The 27,785-nt window shown below is 42.3% G+C and overlaps 1 protein-coding gene and 2 non-coding genes across 3 annotated transcripts; all 3 read right to left on the bottom strand.

Moving 5' to 3' along the window:
- Positions 1-51: 51 nt before the first annotated feature.
- LOC109749960 (uncharacterized) lies at positions 52-27,785 on the bottom strand. Its single transcript, XM_045233538.2, has 4 exons — positions 27,519-27,785; positions 3,319-3,918; positions 1,070-1,225; positions 52-328 (listed from the first exon to the last, which is right to left on the bottom strand). The coding sequence occupies exons 1-4, from the start codon at positions 27,783-27,785 to the stop codon at positions 299-301; spliced, it is 1,053 nt and encodes a 350-aa protein (XP_045089473.1). The 3' UTR covers positions 52-298.
- Positions 1,903-1,987, bottom strand: LOC120975085 (small nucleolar RNA Z199). The gene has a single exon (XR_005770923.1). It is a non-coding gene; the product is annotated as a small nucleolar RNA Z199 (small nucleolar RNA).
- LOC120975095 (small nucleolar RNA R64/Z200 family) lies at positions 2,071-2,167 on the bottom strand. Its single transcript, XR_005770933.1, has one exon. It is a non-coding gene; the product is annotated as a small nucleolar RNA R64/Z200 family (small nucleolar RNA).

Here is a 27,785-nt window from a genome sequence, read left to right as displayed (position 1 = left end):
CTTGTTTAACTTATGTCTGTACTTAGATATTGTTGCTTTCGCTGACTCGTCTATGATCGAACACTTGTATTCGAGCCCTCGAGGCCCCTGGTTTGTATTATGATGCTTGTATGACTTATTTATGTTGCATAGTTGTATTGTGATATATTCTCGTGAGTCCCTGATCTTGATCGTACACATTTGCGTGCATGATTAGTGTACGATTAAATCATAATCAGGAGCATCACAGGATACTAGAGCATGCATGCATGCCTAAATCCAGCATGCATTGCTTCTTCCAATTTCTTCATCCTGGAGCTCACAACAAAACATGAATAGAGGCCACCATCTACATGTTATAAAACAAAATGGTCAGGAACAAAATAAATTCGAACATGTTAACCTTTTGGCATAAATAACAATAGAACAATCAAAACGAGGCATAGTTATCAGTGAATACTAGTGACTACCAATAATCAGTAAATATTATATTAGTGAGGAACAACATCATAAAGATTAACAGTGGGGATGCCACAACTAGAAGGAGCAAGCTATTTTGTATTTGAGAAACGGAAAAAAATGATAATGTTTGTTAAAGCAATATGGCAAATGATAATGTTTGTTAAAGCAATTAACAGGGCAGTATCTCAACCTAAAGAAAGGCAGCAGAACTTATATGAAAGAAACTGAGTTGCAAGTGTATGAAGAGTGATTGATGATCCATTCCAGAGACATGGTAGTTTCTTCTAACATATTGTACTATCAAATAAACTCTTACAAGAAAGATGTCCCAGTAAGTAAGCTGAATGGGTGACAAACTAAGAAGTGAAACAAGTTGATAGTTGTACACTATAGTGTTTACGCACAGTGGAACTGAATGAATTTCAGATTATGTTGCATTCAAGAAGAGGAGCGGCAGTGCGCTCTAGCTAGTGTCCTTGTCAACTTGTGCAAAACAAGCAGCATTCATCAGGGTTAATTCATGGAGTAAGAAGAAATACAGAGACAGCATCATCATCTGATGATGCGCTGACCAATCAATGGCTTCGTTCGTCCAGATCACAGGTGGCGTGACAGAAGAAGAGACTACCTGGAGATCCTTGACGGCGGCACAGAGGTCGGGCGAGTCCTTGACGGCCTTGATGTGGTCAACGACGTTCAGCCTGTCGACGATGCGCTCGAGCGGGTGGACCAAGCGCTCCCACGCAGGCTCCACACCCTTCTCAAGCTCCTCCAGCTCGCCCTCCTGCATACAGAGAAACTTCAGATGAGCTAGACTGAAACTCAACTTGTCAGTTGCCACCTACATAAAATAGTCAAGACTAGAGTCTAACTCAAATCAGGTATGCATTCTTTGGACGTTAAATGGAAGCTTTATATATATATGGCTATAGGTATGATGCAAACCAACCAAAGTTTTCATCTCCATTCTGAACAAATTAGACTGCAATGGAGTTGCTTAATACATATAGCATGATTGGTTTTCCGTTCTGAAACTGTAGACATGATGTGCTTGGCTCATGCTTCAGATATGATCGGTCTACAGAGATTCAGACTGCGCCACAAAGGCACAGTAACAGCTGATGGATATACAAGTACCAAGACAATATTCCCTCAATGTCAAAGAAACCCGTCTTAGAAATTGCATCAAGCAATTCGTAAGAAAACAAGAACGTGAGCAGCATTGCATTTCACAAGACAACGGTTATTTGAGGATAAGAAATCATCAGACTTTAAACTACGAATCACGGGAGTGTAACTCATGTCATATTGTTGCAGTTTCTCATTGTGGTAAATATCTTTGTTGTGGAGATAGTTCAATTTATAAACTCGTTCAAGCAAAATTATATTTGTTGTGAAGATAGCAGAACTTCCTTCAGTATGTGGATAGCATAGAAAGCCACAAACATATTAGGGTGTTGAGGTACCATCAGGGACTTAAATACTAAGAATCAGAGGAGAAGAGCTCCATCATATTGTTGATGGTTTATTCCTCATCACTTGACCCTCAAACATATAAGCATGCATGGACAGCAAGAAAAAAGGCTATAACAATTTATAGTTTGGCAACTATCGGTATGAAATGCAACATTATTGCTTAGAATATGAAATATCTTCTCATCAATGCCAAATGGCATCTCTGATGTCTGACATACGTCGTAGATTTCATGATTCATCACAGCATTTTGCAAACTGCGGAAACGTCACTAAGAAACCAGATGCAACCAAGGATCTCGTGACCACAGACATCACCATTCACTAATAATTCCCATTGGGAGATCAAACTATGCATCCAACAAGCTACAGCAACAGGGAATGCAGAAAAATTATGACCCGAGATGCGAATCAACTGGGAGAGAAAGAGGGGCAGCAGTATGGGCGTCAGTAGCAGCACCAGTTTTCTGGTTCAGAGAAGATTAGGAGGAGCAGAGAAGATTAGCAATGTCCTTGGCTCCATCCAGGGCCTGCAGGTGCAATGTTTTCTTGGGGTCGGCTGAAAGAAGGAACCGTCAGTTGAGTTAGCACCGAGCATGCATGTTTTATTACAAAAAAGAAAAGCATGGGAAAACATTCCAAGTGCCAATTTATGCTGATTTTGAACTCCAACAATCTAATCTAATAGATTTATAATGAAAAATATTGACTGTCACAGGAACACGCTAGCCACACTATTATGAGAACTCACTTGTGTAGTTTCTAATTCAGAAGTCAGAATGGCTGCCACTTGACTCTGTATTTAGACTTGGATATATAGTTATAGTAGTAGGGAGTGAGTGAACAGAGCCAGAGCAGAATTTTGTTAAGGGAGTCCCCGACACTAGCACTCGTAGGATGCTATTGCTAACTACAGTAGTTCAGTATAATACAAGGGAATTTATGTTAATTTTGAACTCGAACAATCTAAAAGATTTATAATGAAAAAAATTGACTGTCGCAGCAAAACACGCTAGCAACAGTATTATGGGAAATCGGTTCTGTATTTTTAAATTCACAGGTCAGAATGGCTGCCCCTTGACTCTTCTAGACTTAGATTTATAATAATACTAGTATATGGCAGTTGCAGTAGGGAGATGGCGTTGACTTGCAAACACTGCCACTCACTCACCCACGGCATGCTAACAAATTCAGTCAGCTTCTTCTTCTTCTTCTTCTTCCTTGTATTATCAGTTCCAATTTCACATCCTGAACAAAACCTAGTCCCCCACTCACTGAATGACTGAATCGATGAATCCCTCGCTGCGGCAGTGGGGACCAGCCGATAACCATGGATCCACCAGCTAGAGCAGGCGGAAAAGGGGAGGGGATGGAAGGGGGTGGGGTGGGATCCTGAGTCCTGACCGTACTAGTGTACCTGACGGTGGCGCGGATGGTGTAGCCACACTGGAGGAGGAACTTGACGAGCCAGGACACGATGTAGACCGACGCGCCGGTGACGCACACCACATTCCCCGTCCCGGAGCTCATCCCGTCCTCCTGCTCTTCCGGCTGCGGCTGGGTGGGCGTGGTGGACTCAGCGGCCGCCTGGTCGGCGTTGGAGGCCGACGGGTGAGCAGCGCGCCGGACGCCGTCGGGTCGCCGCCCAGTAGAACCGCACAGATGGTTCGGCGCGTGATGCGCCGGACGCCGTCGGGTCGCCGCCCAGTAGAACCGCACAGTGCGCCTCCAGCGCCTCTGACGGATGGATGCGGTTGGGGGCGCTGGATCTGATCTGGGATGAGGAAGAGGCGCGCCATGGCCGTCGGGTGGCGGAGGCGAGGGGAGAGATGGAGGGCGGAAGGAAGGGGAGGACGGAGCGGCGGCGGAAGGATCGGGAGGCGGCGGGGAGAGATTGGATCGGGAGGTGGCGGCGGCGGCGAGGAGATCCGGAGGAGGGGTGCGATGGGGGAAGATGGCGGTGGGTGTGATGTGAGCTAGGGTTTGGGCTGTGGTGGGGTATCTCTTTTACATTTTTTTTCTGTAGATAGATGGATGGATGGATGTGGGATGGTGAGATGGATTGATGGGCGCCATGTCATCGATCCATGGAAGAGTCCTGATTGGTTCAGAAAACCAGTGATTTAAAAAAGTATCTAAGTACTAAAAATAGAGGGATTTTGTAAAGTAGATATCAAAAATATTTTGCAAAATGGCACCACACAAATTTTGACTAGAGTTAGACCACATTTTGTTGATAAGGACCGATTTCTATGCATTTCTGATCTTTCTATCTATTTTTAATCATTTTTCGAGTGTCCAAAATGAATTTTTTTTGTGAAGGACCTACCATATATTTGTTGCAAAATTGGACCAAATCAATTTTATAAAATATTAGGACATTCATGGCATAATTCATTTTCCATTTTTCGAGTGCCCAAAATGATTTTTTCTGTGAAGGACCTACCATATATTTGTTGCAAAATTGGGTCAAATCAATTTTATAAAATATTAGGACATATTTAATTCATAATTGACCAAATGGTTGGGTGTCAAAAGCCTGGATCCACCTCTGGTGAAAAAGACAAATTCCTGCCGATTCAGTAGGAAGTGGGTCAAATTTGAACTGCAGCTGCCTCATAGTTTGCTCTTTATTTTTTCCAAAATCATTTCTAGGTACATTAGTATCTATTTAATCAGAGAAATATCAAAAGTTTTCCAAGATTCAACCACTAGCTAGGAACGGTCAAGGTCGTCGTTTTGATCGCATTTTGAAACGAGCATAAAAAATTCAAAAAAATTCAAAAAATTGGAAAACCTTCGCATTGTGTCATTATTTGTGACCAAGTTTCCAGGAAAAATAATAAACTTATAATACGACAATTATTTTAAAAAGTGTTCTCAGAAGTGAGCTATCATGCGTGAAGATTCATGGCTTCCAAGCCAAATGATCAATCTTATGGCCACATTCATGGCATAGTTTGTTCAAATGATCTCATATTGTGCACAAGGGTGCATCTTGGAATTCCAAACAATGTTGCCTAAGGGAGTTTTCATTTTCTTTGCACGGAAAATTCATTTTCCATTTTTCGAGTGCCCGAAATGAGTTTTTTTGTGAAGGACCTATCATATATTTGTTGCAAAATTGGACCAAATCAATTTTATAAAATACTAGGACATATTTAATTCACAATTGACCAAATGGTTGGGTGTCAAAAGCCTTGATCCACCTCTGGTGAAAAAGACAAATTCCCGCCGATTTAGTAGGAAGCGGGTCAAATTTGAACTGCAGCTGCCTCATAGTTTGCTCTTTATTTTTTTCAAAAATCATTTCTAGGTACATAAGTATCTATTTAATCAGAGAAACATCAAAAGTTTTCCAAGATTCAACCACTAGCTAGGAACGGTCAAGCCCGTCGTTTTGACCGCATTTTGAAACGGGCATAAAAAATTCAAAAAAATCAAAAAATTGGAAAACCTTCGCATTGTGTCATTATTTGTGACCAAGTTTCCAGGAAAAATAATAAACTTGTAATACGACAATTATTTTTAAAAAGTGTTCTCAGAAATGAGCTATCATGCGTGAGATTCATGGCTTTCAAGCCAAATGATCAATCTTATGGCCACATTCATGGCATAGTTTGTTCAAATGTTCTCGTATTGTGCACAAAGGTGCATCTTTGAATTCTAAACAATGTTGCCTAAGGGAGTTTTCATTTTCTTTGCACGAAAAATTCATTTTCCATTTTTCGAGTGCCTGAAATGGGTTTTTTTGTGAGGGACCTACCATATATTTGTTGCAAAATTGGACCTAATCAATTTAATAAAATACTAGGACATATTTAATTCACAATTGACTAAATGGTTGGGTGTCAAAAGCCTTGATCCACCTCTGGTGAAAAAGACAAATTCCCGCCGATTAAGTAGGAAGCAGGTCAAATTTGAACTGCAGTTGCCTCATAGTTTGCTCTTTATTTTTTCCAAAAATCATTTCTAGGTACATAAGTATCTATTTAATCAGAGAAACATCAAAAGTTTTCCAAGATTGAACCACTAGCTAGGAACGGTAATGCCCGCCGTTTTGACCGCATTTTGAAACGGGCATGAAAAATTCAAAACAAAAATCAAAAAATTGGGAAACCTTTTTGAAATTTATGAACATTTTTGGGGTTTGATGAATATTTTTGCAATGCATGAACTTTTTTTGAATCCCTAAGCATTTTATTAATTGATATTTTTTGTAATTAACCAATATTTTTCAATTTTCTGAACATTTTCTAAAAAGTTGTGAATTCAGAAACATTTTTTATATATAACATTTTTTGAATACACAATCTTTTTTTTCAAATATAAATTAAGAAAACAGGGCGCCGTATATGGGCCTTCCCAAAGGAGAGGAGAGTAGGAAATAGAGCGCGCGGTATAGGAGATCCCATTTTCGAAAATGGGCTTTGGCCGAGTGCGGACAGTGAGACTACAAAAGAGTTTCCTCTTACCCTGTGTTACCTAAAGTGGGGTGGTGTAGTGGTTTGGAACTGCTAGCAGGTGGATGAGGGCGTGGGTTCAATTCCCACAATCTCATATTTCTTTTATTATGTAGTTTTCTGGTTTAGGCCTTGCATTATGTGTCCCGCTCGTCAGGTCAGTGGTGGGGCCTGCTCGTCAGTTCAGTGGTGGGGCCTGATTGTCAGGTCGGTATGGGTCCTGCATTTCAATTTGATGGTGCCCATATGTCATGTTGGTGGTTGTTGGGTCCCACATGTCATTGGATTATAATGGATTCAAGTATAAACCTAATGCAATATATACACGTGGACATGACACGTAGGTGAAACTGCTGAGGTGACCGACACATGGACATAACACATAAGCGAAACTATTGACGTGGACGTCCAACTATTTTGAGGCAGTACAAATTATAAAATATGACCTTTTAAGTTGGTCGCAATTGGGTAAAAATAGGGGGAGTGAACAATATTGTCTGCTTACGACCATTTTGTGCAAGGAAACCACGACCTTTCTGAGCAAAATGGTCGTTATGTTTTAGGGTTTGAACCCTCCCAAACAGCTTTTGACCAATTGGTCTCAAATGGTCGTAGATTTACGACCAATTCTTCCAGGGTCACTCACAGAAGGTCACTAGTTGACATATTTCTTACAGTGAGAAAGAACGACTAATATAATTGATCGAGGCTTTAGATCTTAAAGCTGAATCGATCTTGCTTGATGCATCTGAGCAGGCTGCTACAGCTAAGGCTGAACAGAGCTTATGTAGTCTTCTTAGAGAAGAAGAGATGAAATGGGCCTTGCGCGCTAAAGTGCTCAAAGTCGTCCACGGGGATGACAACACTCCATTTTTCCATATGATTGCAAATGGCAAACATAGGAAGAAGAAGATAATCCAGCTTGAGCAGGATGAAGGGACTATTGTAGGGCACGAGAACCTCAAGGCATATATTTCCAACTACTATAAACAACTCTTTGGGTCTCCGGTAGCTAACGCGGTTACCCTAGATGAGTCGGTTATAGAGGATACTCCTCAACTACGGTCGGATGAGAATGAGATCTTATCCGCACCGTTTACGGAAAAGGAGGTTTTCGATGCTATCGCTCAAATGAAACCGAATAAAGCATCGAGACCAGATGGGTTCCCTGCGGAGTTCTATAAGAAATGTTGGCATATTATAAAGAAAGATCTTATGCCGATGTTTCAAGATTTCTTTAATGGGCAGCTTGAGCTTTTCCACCTTAACTTTGGTATGATTACGCTCTTACCGAAGAAGGAGCAATTCGCATTGAGCAGTTCAGACCGATATGCCTATTAAATGTGAGTTTCAAAATTTTCACTAAAGTGGGGACTAATAGATTGACACGGATCGCACACTCGGTGGTGCAACCAAGTCAGACGGCTTTCATGCCAGGACGACATATCCTAGAAGGGGTGGTTGTCTTACACAAAACTCTCCACGAAATCCACTCGAAGAAACTAGATGGGGTTATCTTAAAAGTTGATTTTGAAAAGGCATACGATAAAGTCAAGTGGTCGTTCCTTCAGCAGGCAATGCGCATGAAGGGTTTTAACAACATGTGGAGGAGTCAGGTGGATTCCCTAGTCTAAAAAGGTAGTGTCAGAGTTAGGGTTAACAATGATATAGGGCACTACTTTCAGACTCATAAGGGTTTGAGACAAGGTGATTCGATGTCTCCGCTACTATTCAATATAGTAGCAGATATGTTAGCCATTCTCATTGGAAGGGCCAAAGAGAAAGGTCACGTAGGTGGACTAGTACCGCATCTCGTTGATGGGGGAGTTTCCATCTTACAGTATGCCGACGATACTATCCATTTCATGGAACATGATCTCGCAAAGGCCAGAAACATGAAACTATTGTCGGGATTAAAAATTAATTTCCATAAGAGCGAATTGTTCTGTTTTGGGAGAGCCAAAGAAGAACAAGAGACATATAAACAATTGTTCGGATGTGAATTGGGATTTATGCCTTTTAGTTATCTCGGCATTCCCATTCATCATCGAAAACTGACTAATAAAGAATGGAAATGTATCGAAGATCGATTTGAAAAAAAACTTAGCTGCTGGAAGGGCAAGCTAATGTCGTATGGAGGTCGGTTAGTTCTAATTAATTCAGTATTAACTAGTGTGCCGATGTTCCTGTTATGTTTCTTTGAAGTACCTAAGGGGGTACGGAAGAGACTTGATTTCTATCGATCTAGATTCTTTTGGCAGTCAGATGACATTAATAAGAAATACCGATTGGCTAGGTGGGATATCATTTGCAGACCCAAGGACCAGAGTGGTCTTGGCATTGAAAACCTAGAGATTAAGAATAAATGTTTAATGAGTAAATGGTTATATCAGTTGTCAGTAGAACATGATGGTATGTGGGCTGAGATACTACGAAACAAATATTTACACTCAAAAACCTTAGCCCAAGTTACCGCAAGACCTACAGATTCTCCTTTCTGGAAGGGACTCATGAGAATGAAAGATTTGTTCTTTCGAAGGGCCAAATTCTATTGGGGAACGCGGTATTTCAAAAAATTTACCTACAATCACACAAGATCTATCTAGGAGATGCATAGCAACAAGCGGGGAGAGTGTGTCCACGTACCCTCGTAGATCAAAAGCGGAAGCGTTTAGTAACGCGGTTGATGTAGTCGAACGTCTTCGCGATCCAACCGATCCAAGCACCGAATGTATGGCACCTCCGCGTTCAGCACACGTTTAGCTCGATGACGTCCCTCGATCTCTTGATCCAGTTGAGGACGAGGGAGAGTTCTGTTAGCACGACGGTGTGGCGACGGTGATGATGAAGTTACGGGCGCAGGGCTTCGCCTAAGCACTACGACGATATGACCGAGGTGTGTAACTGTGGAGGGGGCACCGCACACGGCTAAGAGAAGGCTTGGTGTGTCTTTGGGATGACCCCCTCCCACGTATATAAAGGGGGAGGAGAGGCGGCCGGCCCAAGGGGGGCGCGCCATGGGGGGAGTCCTACTTGGACTCCCGGTCCAAGTAGGATTCGCCCCCCTTTCCTATTCCCACTAGGAGAAGGAGGGAAGGAGGAGAGAAGGAAAGGGGGGCCGCCCCCAACCCTAGTCCAATTCGTTTTGGGCTTGGGGGGCGCACGCCTCCACTTGGCCGCCGCCTCCTCTCTCCACTAGGGCCCATGATGGCCCATTAACTCCCCGGGGGGATTCTGGTAACCCCCGGTACTCTGGAAAATGTCCGAACCTTTCCGAAACCATTCCGGTGTCCAAACACAACCTTCCAATATATCAATCTTTATGTCTCGGCTCTGGGATTCCGAACAAACTTCGATACATCAAATCACATAACTCATAATACAAATCGTCATCGAACGTTAAGCGTGCGGACCCTACGGGTTCGAGAACTATGTAGACATGACCGAGACACATCTCCGGTCAATAACCAATAACGGAACCTGGATGCTCATATTGGCTCCTACATATTCTACGAAGATCTTTATCGGTCAAACCGCATAACAACATACGTTGTTCCCTTTGTCATCGGTATGTTACTTGCCCGAGATTCGACCGTCGGTATCATCATACCTAGTTCAATATCGTTACCGGCAAGTCTCTTTACACGTTCCGTAATGCATCATCCCACAACTAACTCATTAGTCACATTGCTTGCAAGGATTATAGTGATGAGCATTACTAAGAGGGCCCAGAGATACCTCTCCGATACACGGAGTGAAAAAATCCTAATCTCGATCTATGCCAACTCAACAAACACCATCAGAGACACCTGTAGAGCATCTTTATAATCACCCAGTTACGTTGTGACGTTTGATAGCACACAAGGTGTTCCTCTGGTATTCGAGAGTTGCATAATCTCATAGCCAGAGGAACATGTATAAGTCATGATGAAAGCAATAGCAATAAAACTAAACGATCATTTATGCTAAGCTAACGGGTGGGTCTTGTCCATCACATCATTCTCTAATGATGTGATCCCGTTCATCAAATGACAACACATGTATATGGTTAGGAAACTTAACCATCTTTGATTAACGAGCTAGTCAAGTAGAGGCATACTAGGGACATGCTACCTCTTGAGCACTGCGTTGATTTTCCCTTGAAGAGGAAAGGGTGATGCAGTAAAGTAGCATAAGTATTTTCCTCAGTTTTTGAGAACCAAGGTATCAATCCAGTAGGAGGCCACGCACGAGTCCCTCGCACCTACACAAACAAATAAAATCCTCGCAACCAACGCAATAAAGGGGTTGTCAATCCCTTCACGGTCACTTACCAAAGTGAGATTTGATAGATATGATAAGATAATATTTTTGGTATTTTTATGATAAAGATTAAAAGTAAAGAAAGCAAAATAAACGGTGCCAGAAATAGCTAAGTGTTGGAAGATTAATATGATGGAAAATAGACCCCGGGGCCATAGGTTTCACTAGTGGCTTCTCTCATGAGCATAAGTATTACGGTGGGTAAACAAATTACTGTTGAGCAATTGATAGAATTGAGCATAGTTATGAGAATATCTAGGTATGATCATGTATATAGGCATCACGTCTGCGACAAGTAGACCGACTCCTGCCTGCATCTACTACTATTACTCCACACATCGACCACTATCCAGCATGCATCTAGAGTATTAAGTTCAAAAGAACAGAGTAATGCTTTAAGTAAGATGACATGATGTAGAGGGATAAACTCATGCAATATGATATAAACCCCATCTTGTTATCCTCGATGGCAACAATACAATACGTGCCTTGCTGCCCCTACTGTCATTGGGAAAGGACACCGCAAGATTGAACCCAAAGCTAAGCACTTCTCCCATTGCAAGAAAGATCAATCTAGTAGGCCAAACCAAACTGATAATTCGAAGAGACTTGCAAAGATAACCAATCATACATAAAATAATTCAGAGAAGATTCAAATATTGTTCATAGATAAACTTGGTCATAAACCCACAATTCATCGGTCTCAACAAACACACCGCAAAAGAAGATTACATCGAATAGATTCCAAGAAGATCGAGGAGAACATGGTATTGAGATCCAAAAAGAGAGAAGAAGCCATCTAGCTAATAACTATGGACCCGAAGGTCCGAGGTAAACTACTCACACATCATCGGAGAGGCTATGGTGTTGATGTAGAAGCCCTCCGTGATCAATGCCCCCTACGGTAGGACGCCGGAAAAGGCCCCAAGATGGGATCTCACAGGTACAGAAGGTTGCGGTGGTGGAATTAGGTTTTCGTGGATGCCTCTGTTGGTTTGAGGGTAAGTATGTATATATAGGAGGAAGAAGTACGTCGGTGGAGCAACGTGGGCCCCACGAGGGTGGAGGGCGCGCCCAGGGGGGTAGGCGCGCCCCCTACCTCGTGCCCTCCTGGTTGATGTCTTGACGTAGGGTCCAAGTCCTCTGGATCACGTTCGTTCCTAAAATCACGTTCCCGAAGGTTTCATTCCGTTTGGACTCCGTTTGATATTCTTTTTTTGTGAAACTCTGAAATAGGCAAAAAAACAACAATTCTGGGCTGGGCCTCCGGTTAATAGGTTAGTCCCAAAAATAATGTAAAAGTGTATAATAAAGCCCATTAATCATACAAAACAGAATATAATATAGCATGAAGCAATCAAAAATTATAGATACGTTGGAGACGTATCAAGCATCCCCAAGCTTAATTCATGCTCGTCCTCGAGTAGGTAAATGATAAAAACAAATTTTTTGATGCGGAATGCTACTTGGTATAATTTTTTAATGTAACCCTCTTAATTGTGGTATGAATATTCAGACCCGAAAGATTCAAGATAAAAGTTTAATATTGACATAAAAGCAATAATACTTCAAGCATACTAACTAAGAAATTATGTCTTCTCAAAATAACATGGCCAAAGAAAGTTCATCCCTACAAAATCATATAGTTTATTCATGCTCCATTTTCGTCACACAAGAATGCTCTCATCATGCACAACCCCGATGACAAGCCAAGCAATTGTTTCATACTTTAGTAATCTCAAACTTTTTCAACCTTCACGCAATACATGAGCGTGAGCCATGGATATAGCACTATGGGTGGAATAGAATATAATGATGGGGGTTATGTGGAGAAGACAAAAAGGGAGAAAGTCTCACATCAACGAGGCTAATCTATGAGCTATGGAGATGCCCATCGATTGATGTTAATGCAAGGAGTAGGGATTGCCATGCAACGGATGCACTAGAGCTATAAATATATGAAAGCTCAACAAAAGAAACTAAGTGGGTGTGCATCCAACTTGCTTGCTCACGAAGACCTAGGGCACTTGAGGAAGCCCATTGTAAAGTTACCGATGGAAGTAGACGAAAGAGGGGATGCCTTCCGGGGCATCCCCAAGCTTTGGCTTTTTGGTGTCCTTAGATTATCTTGGGGTGCCATGGGAATCCCCAAGCTTAGGCTCTTGCCACTCCTTGTTCCATAATCCATCAAATCTTTTACCCAAAACTTGAAAACTTCACAACACAAAACTTAACAGAAAATCTCGTGAGCTCCGTTAGCGAAAGAAAACAAAACACCACTTCAAGGTACTGTTATGAACTCATTATTTATTTATATTGGTGTTAAACCTACTGTATTCCAACTTCTCTATGGTTTATAAACTATTTTACTAGCCATAGATTCATCAAAATAAGCAAACAACACACGAAAAACAGAATCTGTCAAAAACAGAACAGTCTGTAGTAATCTGTAACTAACGCAAACTTCTGGAACTCCAAAAATTCAGACAAAATAGGAAGACCTATAAAATTTGTTTATTGATCAGAAGCAATTGGAATCAATATTTTATCACGTTCTGGTGATTTTTAACAATTATTTTCGTGAACAGAAAGTTTCTGGAATTTTCAGCAAGATAAAATAACTATCATCCAAGAAGATCCTATAGGTTTAACTTGGCACAAACACTAATTAAAACATAAAAACACATATAACCAGAGGCTGGATCAAATATTTATTCCTAAACATAAGCAAAAAGCAAAAAACTAAAAATAAAATTTGGTTGCCTCCCAACAAGCGCTATCGTTTAACGCCCCTAGCTAGGCATAATAGCAAGGATAGATCTAGGTATTGCCATCTTTGGTAGGCAATCATAAGTGGCTCTCATAATAGATTCATAAGGTAATTATATTTTCTTTCTAGGGAAGTGTTCCATGCCTTTCCTTAACGGAAATTGGAATCTAATATTCCCTTCCTTCATATCAATAATTGCACCAATCGTTTTAAGGAAAGGTCTACCAAGAATAAGAGGACATAAAGGATTGCAATCTATATCAGGAACAATAAAATCTACGGGCACATAATTCCTATTTTCAACAATAAGAACATCATTAATTCTTCCCATAGGTTTCTTAATGGTGGAATCCGCAAGGTGCAAGTTTAAAGAGCAATCATCAAAATCACGGAAACCTAGCAAATCACACAAAGTCTTTGGAATCGTGGAAACACTAGCACCCAAATCACACAAAGCATAGCATTCATGATCTTTGATTTTAATTTTAGTAGTAGGTTCCCACTCATCATAAAGTTTTCTAGGGATAGAAACTTCCAACTCAAGTTTTTCTTCATAAGATTGCACCAAAGCATCAACGATATGTTTGGTAAAGGCTTTATTTTGACTATAAGCATGTGGAGAATTTAGCACGGATTGCAACAAGGAAATACAATCTATCAAAGAGCAATTATAATAATTAAAATCCTTGAAATCCAAAATAGTGGGTTCATTAATATCTAGAGTTTTGATCTCTTCAATCCCACTTTTACCAATTTTTGCATCAAGATCTAAAAACTCCAAATTTTTGGAACGCCTTCTAGGTAAAGGTGGATCATATTCAGTCCCATAATTATCAAGATTCATATTGCAAAACAAAGATTTAATAGGGGACACATCAATAACTTTTAGACCTTCATCTTTATTTTCAGAGAAACTAGAAGAACACGCTTTCACAAAACAATCTTTCTTAGCACGCATCCTAGCAGTTCTTTCTTTGCACTCATCAATGGAAATTCTCATGGCTTTGAGAGACTCATTGATATCATGCTTAGGTGGAATAGATCTAAGTTTCAAAGAATCAACATCAAGAGAAATTATATCGACGTTCCTAGCTAATTCATCAACTTTAAACAATTTTTCTTCAAGCAAAGCATTGAAATTCTTTTGCGAATTCATAAACTCCTTAACACTAGTCTCAAATTAAGAGGTCATCTTATTAAAATTTCCATAAGAATTTTTGTAGGAATTACCATAATTATTAGAGGAATTACTAGGATACGGCCTAGGATTAAAGTTTCCTCTATACGCGTTGTTACCAAAATTATTCCTACCAACAAAATTCACATCCATAGATTCATTATTATTCTCAATCAAAGTAGACAAAGGCATATCATTAGGATCAGAAGAAACACTTTTATTAGCAAATAATTTCATAAGTTCATCCATCTTTCCACTCAAAACATTAATTTCTTCTATCGCATGCACTTTCTTATTAGTAGATCTTTCAGTGTGCCATTGAGAATAATTAACCATAATACTATCTAGGAGTTCAGTAGCTTCTCCTAAAGTGATTTCCATAAAAGTGCCTCCCGTGGCCAAATCTAAAAGATTTCTAGAAGCAAAATTCAATCCGGCATAAATTTTTTGTATAATCATCCACAAATTCAAACCATGAGTAGGGCAATTACATATCAATAATTTCATCCTCTCCCAAGCTTGTGCAACATGTTCATGATCAAGTTGCTTAAAATTCAGGATATCATTTCTAAGAGAGATGATCTTAGCGGGAGGAAAATACTTAGAGATAAAAGCATCTTTGCACTTATTCCAAGAATCAATACTATTTTTAGGCAAAGACGAAAACCAAGCTTTAGCACGATCTCTAAGCAAAAAAGGAAATAGCTTCAATTTAACAATATCATTGTCCACATCTTTCTTCTTTTGCATATCACACAAATCAACGAAGCTATTTAGATGGGTAGCGGCATCTTCACTAGGAAGGCCGGCGAATTGATATTTCATGACAAGATTCAACAAAGCAGCATTAATTTCACAAGACTCAGTATCGGTAAGAGGAGCAATCGGAGTGCTAAAAAAATTGTTGTTGGTATTGGTAAAGTCACACAATTTAGTATTATCTTGAGCCATCGTGACAAGCAAGCAACCCAACACACGAGCAAACAAGAAGCACGCGAAAAAGAGGCGAACGAAAAAGAGAGGGCGAACAAAACGGCAAGGGTGAAGTGGGGGAGAGGAAAACGAGAGGCAAATGGCAAATAATGTAATGCGGGAGATAAGGGTTTGTGATGGGTACTTGGTATGTTGACTTTTGCGTAGACTCCCCGGCAACGGCGCCAGAAATCCTTCTTGCTACCTCTTGAGCACTGCGTTGGTTTTCCCTTGAAGAGGAAAGGGTGATGCAGTAAAGTAGCGTAAGTATTTCCCTCAATTTTTGAGAACCAAGGTATCAATCCAGTAGGAGGCCACGCACGAGTCCCTCGCACCTACACAAACAAATAAAATCCTCGCAACCAACGCAATAAAGGGGTTGTCAATCCCTTCATGGTCACTTACCAAAGTGAGATCTAATAGATATGATAAGAAAATATTTTTGGTATTTTTATGATAAAGATTAAAAGTAAAGAAAGCATAATAAACGGTGCCAGAAATAGCTAAGTGTTGGAAGATTAATATGATGGAAAATAGACCCCGGGGCCATAGGTTTCACTAGTGGCTTCTCTCATGAGCATAAGTATTACGGTGGGTAAACAAATTACTGTTGAGCAATTGATAGAATTGAGCATAGTTATGAGAATATCTAGGTATGATCATGTATATAGGCATCACGTCCACGACAAGTAGACCGACTCCTGCCTACATCTACTACTATTACTCCACACATCGACCGCTATCCAGCATCATCTAGAGTATTAAGTTCAAAAGAACAGAGTAATGCTTTAAGTAAGATGACATGATGTAGAGGGATAAACTCATGCAATATGATATAAACCCATCTTGTTATCCTCGATGGCAACAATACAATACGTGCCTTGCTACCCCTACTGTCACTGGGAAAGGACACCGCAAGATTGAACCCAAAGCTAAGCACTTCTCCCATTGCAAGAAAGATCAATCTAGTAGGCTAAACCAAACTGATAATTCGAAGAGACTTGCAAAGATAACCAATCATACATAAAAGAATTCAGAGAAGATTCAAATCTTGTTCATAGATAAACTTGATCATAAACCCATAATTCATCGGTCTCAACAAACACACCGCAAAAGAAGATTACATCGAATAGATCTCCAAGAAGATCGAGGAGAACATGGTATTGAGATCGAAAAAGAGAGAAGAAGCCATCTAGCTAATAACTATGGACCGAAGGTCTGAGGTAAACTACTCACACATCATCGGAGAGGCTATGGTGTTGATGTAGAAGCCCTCTGTGATCAATGCCCCCTCCGGCAGGACGCTGGAAAAGGTCCCAAGATGGGATCTCACGGGTACAGAAGGTTGCGGCGGTGGAATTAGGTTTTCGTGGATGCCTCTGTTGGTTTGGGGGTACATAGGTATATATAGGAGGAAGAAGTACGTCGGTGGAGCAACATGGGCCCCACGAGGGTGGAGGGCGCGCCCAGGGGGGTAGGTGCGCCCCCCCTACCTCGTGCCCTCCTGGTTGATGTCTTGACATAGGGTCCAATTCCTCTGGATCACGTTCGTTCCGAAAATCACGTTCCTGAAGGTTTCATTCCGTTTGGACTCCGTTTGATATTCTTTTTCTGCGAAACTCTGAAATAGGCAAAAAACAGAAATTCTGGGCTGGGCCTCCGGTTAATAGGTTAGTCCCAAAAATAATATAAAAGTGTATAATAAAGCCCATTAATCATCCAAAACAGAATATAATATAGCATGAAGCAATCAAAAATTATAGATACGTTGGAGACGTATCAGGACACTCTGTTTGTCTATGTATTCACACATGTACTAAGTTCCCGGTTAATACAATTCTAGCATGAATAATAAACATTTATCATGATATAAGGAAACATAAATAACAACTTTATTATTGCCTCTAGGGCATATTTCTTTCAGTCTCCCACTTGCAGTAGAGTCAATAATCTAGATTACATAGTAACGATTCTAACACCCATGGAGTCTTGGTGATGATCATGTTTTGCTCGTGGAAGAGGCTTAGTCAACGGGTCTACAACATTCACATCTGTGTGTATTTTGCAAACTTCTATGTCTCCCTCCTTGACTAGATCGCGGATGAAATTGAAGCGTCTCTTGATGTGCTTGGTTCTCTTGTGAAATCTGGATTCCTTCGCCAAGGCTATTGCTCTAGTATTGTCACAAAAGATTTTCATTGGACCCGATGCACTAGGTATTACACCTAGATCGGATATGAAATCCTTCATTTGCTGCTTCCGAAGCAGCTATGTACTCCGCTTCACACGTAGATCCCGCCACGACGCTCTGCTTGGAACTGCACCAACTGACAGCCCCACCATACAATATAAATACGTATCCGGTTTGTGACTTAGAGTCATCTGGATCAGAGTCAAAGCTTGCATCGAGGTAACCATTTACGACGGGCTCTTTGTCACCTCCATAAGCGAGAAACATATCCTTAGTCCTTTTCAAGTATTTCAGGATGTTCTTGACCGCTGTCCAGTGATCCACTCCTGGATTACTTTGGTACCTCCTTGCTAAACTAATAGCAAGGCACACATCAGGTCTGGTACACAGCATTGCATACATGATATAACCTATGGCTAAGGCATAGGGAATGACTTTCATTTTCTCTCTATCTTCTGCAGTGGTCGGGCATTGAGTCTGACTCAACTTCACACCTTGTAACACAGGCAAGAACCCTTTCTTTGACTGATCCATTTTGAACTTCTTCAAAAACTTTATCAAGGTATGTGCTTTGTGAAAGTACAATTAAGCGTCTTGATCTATCTCTATAGATCTTGATGCCCAATATATAAGCAGCTTCCCCGAGGTCTTTCATTGAAAAATTCTTATTCAAGTATCCTTTTATGCTATTCAGAAATTCAGTATCATTTCCGATCAACAATATGTCATCTACATATAATATCAGAAATGCTACAGAGCTCCCACTCACTTTCTTGTAAATACAGGCTTCTCCAAAAGTCTGTATAAAACCATATGCTTTGATCACACCATCAAAGCATATATTCCAACTCCGAGAGGCTTGCACCAGTCCATAAATGATCGTTGGAGCTGGCACACTTTGTTAGCACCTTTTGGATCGACAAAACCTTCTGGTTGCATCATATACAACTCTTCTTTGAGGTATCCATTAAGGAATGCAGTTTTGACATCCATTTGCCAAATTTCATAATCATAAAATGCGGCAATTGCTAACATGATTCAGACAGACTTAAGCATCGCGACGGGTGAGAAGGTCTCATCGTAGTCAACTCCTTGAACTTGTCGAAAACCTTTCGCAACAAGTCGAGCTTTGTAGACAGTAACATTACCGTCAGTGTCAGTCTTCTTCTTGAAGATCCATTTATTCTCTATTGCTTGCCGATCATCGGGCAAGTTAACCAAAGTCCACACTTTGTTCTCATACATGGATCCCATCTCAGATTTCATGGCCTCAAGCCATTTCGCGGAATTTGGGCTCATCGTCGCTTCCTCATAGTTCGTAGGTTCGTCATGGTCAAGTAACATGACCTCCAGAACAGGATTACCGTACCACTCTGGTGAGAATCTTACTCTGGTTGAACTACTAGGTTCAATAGTAACTTGATCTGAAGTTTCATGATCATCATCATTAGCTTCCTCGCTGATTGGTGTAGGAATCATTGGAACTGATTTATGTGATGAACTACTTTCCAATTCGGGATAAGGTACAATTACCTCATCAAGTTCTACTTTCCTCCCACTCACTTCTTTCGAGAGAAACTCCTTCTCTAGAAAGGATCCATTCTTAGCAATGAATATATTGCCTTCGGATCTGTGATAGAAGGTGTACCCAACAGTCTCCTTTGGGTGTCCTATGAAGGCACATTTCTCCGATTTGGGTGAGCTTATCAGGTTGAAGCTTTTTCACATCAGCATCGCAGCCCCAAACTTTAAGAAACGACAACTTGGGTTTCTTGCTAAACCATAGTTCATATGGTGTCGTCTCAACGGATTTAGATGGTGCCCTATTTAACGTGAATGCAGCCGTCTCTAAAGCATAACCCCAAAATGATAGCGGTAAATCAGTAAGAGACACTGGTGCGCGTCGGTCCTAAACAAAAGGTTTTTTACCCCTTTCCGCGACGCCATTTGGAACCGTCGCCAACTGAGTGTGGGTGATAGGGGGGCCCTTCCCACACGACCTAGAAACCGTCGGGGATAGGGAGCCTTGATGCATACAGTTGTCCCTATATAACCGTTTCCGATATCTTGAATATCCCAAACGCTTCATCCTTGCTACTCGTTTGTGCTCACATTGCCATCGCAGTCAGAGTTTTTTGGTTCTGCCTAAAACCAGGCAGATTCCAGGCAGGGGAGTTTTCTAGGCAGATTCTAGGCACGGGAGTTTTACGATGCCTGGCACATCACAAACAGTTCATGATTATAAACCATGTACGATGGGTAGACAATCACACACATTTAGTTTTCCTGCACCGTATGTGATAGTGTCTGACATCACACACGCTATGCAAACGGCAACTGTGTGCATGCTTGCACACGTTTCCTCTCTGTGAACCGTCTCGGATTATGGTGTATATCGCAAACGTTTGTTTTTTAGCAACCGTGTGTGCCGTAATGACCTGCACAATGTAATTTTGCCCTAATTTAATTGCTGCTATTTAAAATTGTACCTAATTGAAACTTGAAAGTAGGCTATAGCTTTATTCATATCCATCAGGTTCAAACAACCAATGCATTATTCGATTCACAGGTACATATGTTTAAGAATTACATAAGCACCAAATAAAGAATGATGTACCAGGGTTCTATACTTGTACTATTACAGATGGTAAAGAAAGAGGCGACAGACATTCCAGTTGCTGAACAAGGTGAAGTGGAATGGCCCTATTGTGCTCTCCTGGATGCAGAAGGCATGCAGGACTCTAGTCCAACCCCTTGTGATGGCCGACCGCCAATCATGTAGTTTGAGAGGTAATCTTGAGGAAACTGCTTCAGGATCCACTACAAAAGAAAAAAGATTCAGATATTGTCATCTAACACAACTCATTACGGGCAGTAAAAAGAAGGCTACAGGGTTCTTACTTACCATCCTACAATTCACTGTTGTCTTGCATAAAGTGTAAACAAATAGTTCGATTGACATCTTTTGACCCATTTTAATAACAATCTTTATCAGTTTCCTCGCTTGATGCTGGTTCATGAATATCTCATTGCCCCATACGTAGAAAGGGTCGAAGTGTGGATCTTTGGCAATGATATATGTACCTAAAAGCACCAAGTTAATATTAGAAGCTAAACAACAATTGAAGAATGATGTAGTACAACACTCCATCCATCCCATTATATAAGATTTTATTACATGTATATCTAGACATCATCAGAACATTAAGGTAACACTCTTCCTTGTTGCTATGTAGCCTGGGATTGCATATTTAGTCATTCAGTACAATGCATGTTGCTAAACAACAATTGAAAAACAAAAAGGCATGTTAACTGCAATATCCTTAACAGCAACCAAATGTCATAATTCATAGTGGTATTGTTGAAACTGTTATTGATGAAATTGAACTGCATGGCAAATAGTTGCACATATAGAGCGTCACATTGTGAAGAACTAAAATAAACAAGTCATAAGGACATCTCTAGGCGATCCTTAAAAAGTTAAAGGACTAAAACCCTTAGTGGATATATATATACTCCAACAATTTTTGGCCTTTTCTAGTTGATCCCCTAAACTTAAGGTTGTAAACTTCAATTTGATCAAGTTCAAAGCAGGTTCAACCGAAAGTAGCATGCATTCAAACATAAACATAGATAGTTTTGCATAACCGAACATAAAACATAAATTTAAACTAAGCTAAACTACTTTCGATCGAAGTAGAGGTCGAGCCAATCCTTCCTCGTCATGTACGGTGTGCCGCGAGCCGGGTCTGGGCCAGTACCGTCGTCGGGGTCGTCGGGCAAGGCACTCCTCCACTCGTAGATGTCGATCTCCTCGTCCTCGGGGCCCACCTCAACGCCCTCCGCACCGCCGTCGCCGCCGCCTTCGACCTCGTCATCAGAGGAGAGCGCAATAACCTCGCCTCCCTCGGCGCCACCGTCCTCGCCGCCTTTGACCTCATCATCGAAGAGAGCGCGATAACCTCGCCGCCCTCCGCGCCGGCAAAGATCGCATGCTCCGCCTCCACGAGCTCCGGGTGCTGTCGGCGGAGCTCTTGCATGTAGGCCTCACCGGCGGCCTCGGCCTTGAGGCACTCCCACACCTTGCGGTCCTCCCGCGCCATAGCCGAGCTCACCACCCCTGGCTCCGGCAGAACGAGATGGACCGAACGTGTGCCGAAGGGGAAATTGAGCCTAGCCGCCGCGCCGTGGTAGCGGACCTGCCAGCGGTCGTACTCCACGGCTGCGAGCTCGGCCATGTGGAAGCTACCGAGCCACCGGCGGGTGTGGGTCTCTCGATCTGTAATCTCGGCGACCCACGTCCCCCACCGCCGCTGCCCGACCCCGAGGTAGGACTTCGTCGGCTGCCGGGTCCGAGGAAGGACGGGGAAGTCCTCGAACTGGCGTAGGGGCGCGGCGGCGGGCGGATCGGGGGACCGGCGACGGCGGATCGGGCCCGCAAAGGACAACGGGGACACCTCGGCGGCCACCTCGCCGGCATCGGGCGAAAAGGCCACGATAAACCGCTTTTTGGCCATTGGCTCCTCGAGCTCCCCGGCACACGGGCAGGTTGAGGATGGAGGCGCCGACGATGGCGGCGACCTACCAATGGTTTCGAGGGTTGTGTGTGTCTATGTGAGCGGAGGTTTTGGGGTGTGTGTGTGGAGGGGGGAGCAAGGTTGTGTTTGAGGAAATATTGCGGCAACTAAAAAATTTACTAGGCGGGAGTAACAAGGCGGGGCTACTAAAAATTTGGGTCAAGGGCGAGCAGATATTTTTGAGATTGCGAGGGATGCACAGGCGGGAGTAAAATGCCGGGGCTACTGAAAATTTGAATCAAGGGACTGAAGCAGAGCGGGAGTAACAGACATCGCACACAGTCCGCACATACTAATTGTGTGCTATCAAACATTAAAACCTTCCAGGCGGTAGATATTTTCGAGATTGCGAGGGATGCAGAGGCGGGAGTTTTTGGGGAGTGAGCTAGTGTGCTTGACACACCGGCTGTGGATTATAGCCGACGCACCTTCTCGCGTAAGCCATAGGCGTACTATACACCGACGGTGCTCCAAGATATTTTGTACTACATCTCACATGGTTGGTGATAATAAACTATGTGGGATCTACTTGATTTGAATTACAAAATGGGGTCACAACGGCAATGGACGCTGTTTGAATTGCTAGACCTTTTAGCCGCAGTGAACATGCAACTATATGTGTGTCGTAAAAGAATTGGAATTATCCAGGGTTCCTTTGAACATTTTATACAATAAACTAGTTTTCTAGCCATTTCACGTGCACAATTCAAAATTAAACTACATGCACATGCTCCGGAGCATACAAATTGGTTGAAAAATCAAATCTGCGTCCTTCAGTGCATGCTTAGGTCCCATGGAAGAAATGGGAATGAATTTTTCGGGGTTCGTTTGGCCTTTTTTATACATTAACTGGGTTTTCTAGGCATTTTATGTGCATAATTCAAATTTGAACTGCAAGCACATGCTCCAATGCACCAAAGTTGGTTGAAAAATCACATGTGTGTCCTTGGGTGAATTTCTAGGTCCCATGCAAGAGATGGGAATGAATTTCAAACGCCAGGGCACTGTTGATTACCGGCAAAATGTTGAGATACCTGGTTTTTAAATTCTAGTAAATCCAAAACTCATATGAAATTCATGAAACTTGGCATGCTATGATGGAGCGGCATCAACATGCCGTGGTGAAAATTTTGTCCCATTTGGGGCAGGTTTGGGTATAACCTTCTCACAAACCAGAGCTTCTCACAACAAGCATGATGGTTTCGATAGGGAACGTACCACCTTTGGGGACGGGACGATATCTGTTGCCTCTTATTGCTTTCAAAAAATTTCTAGTGTCAACATAGAACAACAGGAGTGTTGTGTTTAATCTTGGAATTTTTCGGGGTTCGTTTGGCCTTTTTTATACATTAACTGGGTTTTGTAGGCATTTTATGTGCATAATTCAAATTTGAACTACAAGCACATGCTCCAATGCACTAAAGTTGGTTGAAAAATCACATGTGTGTCCTTGGCTGAATTTCTAGGTCCCATGCAAGAGATTGGAATGAAATTCGAACACTGGGGCACTGTTGATTGCCGGCAAAATGTTGAGATGCCTGGTTTTTAAATTCTAGTAAATCCATAACTCGTCTGAAATTCATGAAACTTGGCATGCTATCATGGAGCGGCATCAACATGCCGTGGTAAAAAATTTGTCCCATTTGGGGCAGGTTCGGGTATATGCTTCTCACAAACCAGAGCTTCTCACAACAAGCATGATGGTTTCGATAGGGAACGTCCCACCTTTGGGGATGAAACGATATCCATTGCCTCTTATTGCTTTCAATTTTTTTTCTCGTGTCAACATAGAACAACAGGAGTGTTGTGTCAATTTTTGGGATTTTTCGGGGTTCGTTTGGACATTTTTATGCATTAACTGAGTTTCAATGCACTTATGTGCATAATTCAAATTTGAACTACATGCACATGCTCCAGTGCATATAAATTGGTTGAAAAATCAAATATGTATCCTTGGGTGCATGCTTAGGTCCCATGCAAGAAATGGGAATGAATTTCAAACACCAGGGCACCGTTGATTGCCGGCAAAACATTGAGATGCCTGGTTTTTAAATTCTAGTAAATCCAAAACTCGTCTGAAATTCATGAAACTTGGCATGCTATCATGGAGCGGCATAAACATGTCGTGGTAAAAAAATTGTCCCATTTGGGGCAGGTTTGGGTATATGCTTCTCACAAACCAGAGCTTGCCACAACAAGCCTGATGGTTTCGGTAGGGAACGTACGTCCCACCTTTGGGGACGAAACGATATCCATTGCCTCTTATTGCTTTCAAAAAAATTCTCGTGTAAACATTGAACAACAAGAGTGTTGTGTCAATTTTTGGGATTTTTCGGGGTTCGTTTGGGCATTTTTATGCATTAACTGAGTTTTCTAGGCATTTTATGTGCATAATTCAAAAATGAACTACATGCACATGCTCCGGTGCATATAAATTGGTTGAAAAATCACATGTGTGTCCTTGGGTGCATGCTCAGGTCCCATGCAAGATACGGGAATGAATTTCAAACACCAGGGCACTGTTGATTGCCGGCAAAACATTGAGATACCTGGTTTTTAAATTCTGGTAAATCCAAAACTCGTGTGAAACTCATGAAACTTGGCATGCTATCATTGAGCGGCATCAACATGCCGTGTTGAAAATTTTGTCCCATTTGGGACGTGTTTGGGTATAAGCTTCTCACAACAAGCATGATGGTTTCGATAGGGAACGTACCACCTTTGGGGACGGGATGATATCCGTTGCCTCTTATTGCTTTCAAAAAAATTCTAGTGTCAACATAGAACAACAGGAGTGTTGTGTTTAATCTTGGAATTTTTCGGGGTTCGTTTGGCCTTTTTTATAAATTAACTGGGGTTTTGTAGGCATTTTATGTGCATATTTCAAATTTGAACTACAAGCACATGCTCCAATGCACCAAAGTTGGTTGAAAAATCACATGTGTGTCCTAGGGTGAATTTCTAGGTCCCATGCAAGAGATTGGAATGAAATTCAAACACCAGGGCACTGTTTATTGCCGGAAAAACGTTGAGATGCCTGGTTTTTAAATTCTAGTAAATCCATAATTCGTCTGAAATTCATGAAACTTGGCATGCTATCATGGAGCGGCATCAACATGCCGTGGTAAAAATTTTGTCCCATTTGGGGCAGGTTCGGGTGTAAGCTTCTCACAAACCAGAGCTTCTCACAACAAGCATGATGGTTTCGATTGGGAACGTCCCACCTTTGGGGACGAAACGATATCCATTGCCTCTTATTGCTTTAAATTTTTTTCTAGTGTCAACATAGAACAACAGGAGTGTTGTGTTAATTTTTGTGATTTTTCGGCATTCGTTTGGACATTTTTATGCATTAACTTGATTTTCTAGGCATTTTATGTGCATAATCCAAATTTGAACTACAAGCACATGCTCCAATGCACTAAAGTTGGTTGGAAAATCGAATCGGTGTCCTTGGGTGAATTTCGAGGTCCCATGCAAGAGATGAGAATGAAATTCAAACACCAGGGCACTGTTGATTGCCGGCAAAACGTTGAGATGCCTGGTTTTTAAATTCTAGTAAATCCATAACTCGTCTGAAATTCATGAAACTTGGCATGCTATCATGGAGCGGCATCAACATGTCGTGGTAAAAAATTGTCCCATTCGGGGCAGGTTCGGGTATACGCTTCTCACAAACCAGAGCTTCTCACAACTAGCATGATGGTTTCGGTAGGGAACGTCCCACCTTTGGGTATGCTTTCATAAATTTTCTCATGTCAAGATAGAACAACAGGAGTGTTGTGTCAATTTTTGGGAATTTTCGCGGTCCGTTTGGATATTTTTATGCATTAATTGAGTTTTCAATGCATTTATGTGCATAATTCAAATTTGAACTACATGCACATGCTCCGATGCATATAAATTGGTTGAAAAATCAAATATGTGTCCTTGGGTGCATGCTTAGGTCCCATGCAAGAAATGGGAATGAATTTCAAACACCAGGGCACCGTTGATTGCCGGCAAAATATTGAGATGCCTGGTTTTTAAATCCCAGTAAACCCAAAACTCGTCTGAAATTTATGAAACTTGGCATGTTATCATGGAATGGCACCTGACATGCTGTGGCATTTCTCGCGTCCATTTTGAGAGAAGGCGCGCTCGAATAATGACAGACAACAAAGGCATTTTGAAAAAATATCTGCCACTTTAATATCTCAAACGTTTGTAGAATTCAAACCGTGTGCGTTCTTTTAACCATTCACGTGACGCCGCATGTCTTGGTTTTAATGGCTATAGGAGGTGTCGTGCGGACAACTGCTTGACCTTGACTGAACGGGAGGCGTGCGAGCGCAGTCCAGTGCGCAGGCTGACCGAGAGGCGTGCAAGTTGTCCTCCAATGCGCATGGTCACCAGGAAGCGTGCGAGCTGTACGCTGCACATGCTCACTGGGAAGCGAGCCCTTTGACTTCCATGGCCGCCCGCCTTCCTCTCCATCAATGGCGCCCGAGCCGCTGTTTAATACGGGCGGTCTTACTGTTCGCCTCCCATTCCCCTCCCTCCCGCAGCCGCAGACCTCCACCAACGCCATGCCGCAGAACGATCATCTGCCACTAGTCTTGAAGTTTGGTGAAGTCACCTCCAAGCCGGAGGAGATAGAAAATAAGGAGGAATGGGGCCTCATGGACATTTCAAAATAAACAAATATATGTACATTTTCCAAATGATGTGAAACCTTGTGTGTGGTCTTTAAATGTTGTACTGGATTTATGTGCCAAGCTTCAACTCAAACAAAAATCGTTTGCTTTTTTTTAATAAATGGAAGACTTTAGCTAAATCATTTCGCAGAAAAAGAATAGAAGTAATATAAATGAAACCATGTGCGTATTCGCCCACCTAGCAACAATGGCCGGCCCAACCCAAAATTCCTTCCCCCTTCAACCTCCTGTACACAGGGGGATGGCGTGGTGGCCATCCACCCGGCCATGGCCGCCGTTTCCGCTGCTGTCGTTCATCCCGCGGTCGAGGGGATGGATAAGGCCCCCCTCGGCGCTCCCTCTCTCCCTTGGCAAACCCTAGCACGCCAGAACCCCCTCCCCCTCACCCCTCTTCCTGATCTGGATGAACCCGAACCACCCGTAGCCATGGCCTCACCGTCTGTGTAGCCACTGACCACCCCGTGCTGCGCCATCACGTCCAGGACGCCCGGCATCTTCGTCTTCATCGCCCACACCACCGGAGGGAAGCCGTGGAGCCGTCCCCATGTCGAGCTCGCCTTCAACCTCTGCCCCGCCGCTCGCCGTCTTCGATTCGGCCTCACCGGAGCCTCCCCGAGCCCGCTTTGCTCACCTACATGCTCGATGTGAGCTCCTCTCCCCGTTCCCCTTTCCTTTCCCCTCAAATCCGTCGTCGTTTGGCCGCCCCACGCGTTGGCCGCCAT

Source organism: Aegilops tauschii, chromosome 2, assembly GCF_002575655.3.
Source record: "Aegilops tauschii subsp. strangulata cultivar AL8/78 chromosome 2, Aet v6.0, whole genome shotgun sequence".
Lineage (NCBI taxonomy): Eukaryota > Viridiplantae > Streptophyta > Magnoliopsida > Poales > Poaceae > Aegilops > Aegilops tauschii.
The sequence above is the reverse complement of the archived record's forward strand: the minus strand, read 5'-3'. Positions and strand labels throughout refer to the sequence as shown.

Excerpts from the sequence above, each read along its gene's own strand:
- LOC109749960 (XM_045233538.2), bottom strand. The coding sequence starts at position 27,785 with ATGGCGGCCAACGCGTGGGGCGGCCAAACGACGACGGATTTGAGGGGA. Across the intron at positions 3,919-27,518 it reads TGATGGCGCAGCACGGGGTG|AGATACCCCACCACAGCCCA; the intron begins GTCAGTGGCTAC and ends AAAATGTAAAAG. Across the intron at positions 329-1,069 it reads CCGCCGTCAAGGATCTCCAG|ATGGTGGCCTCTATTCATGT; the intron begins GTAGTCTCTTCT and ends TATAACATGTAG.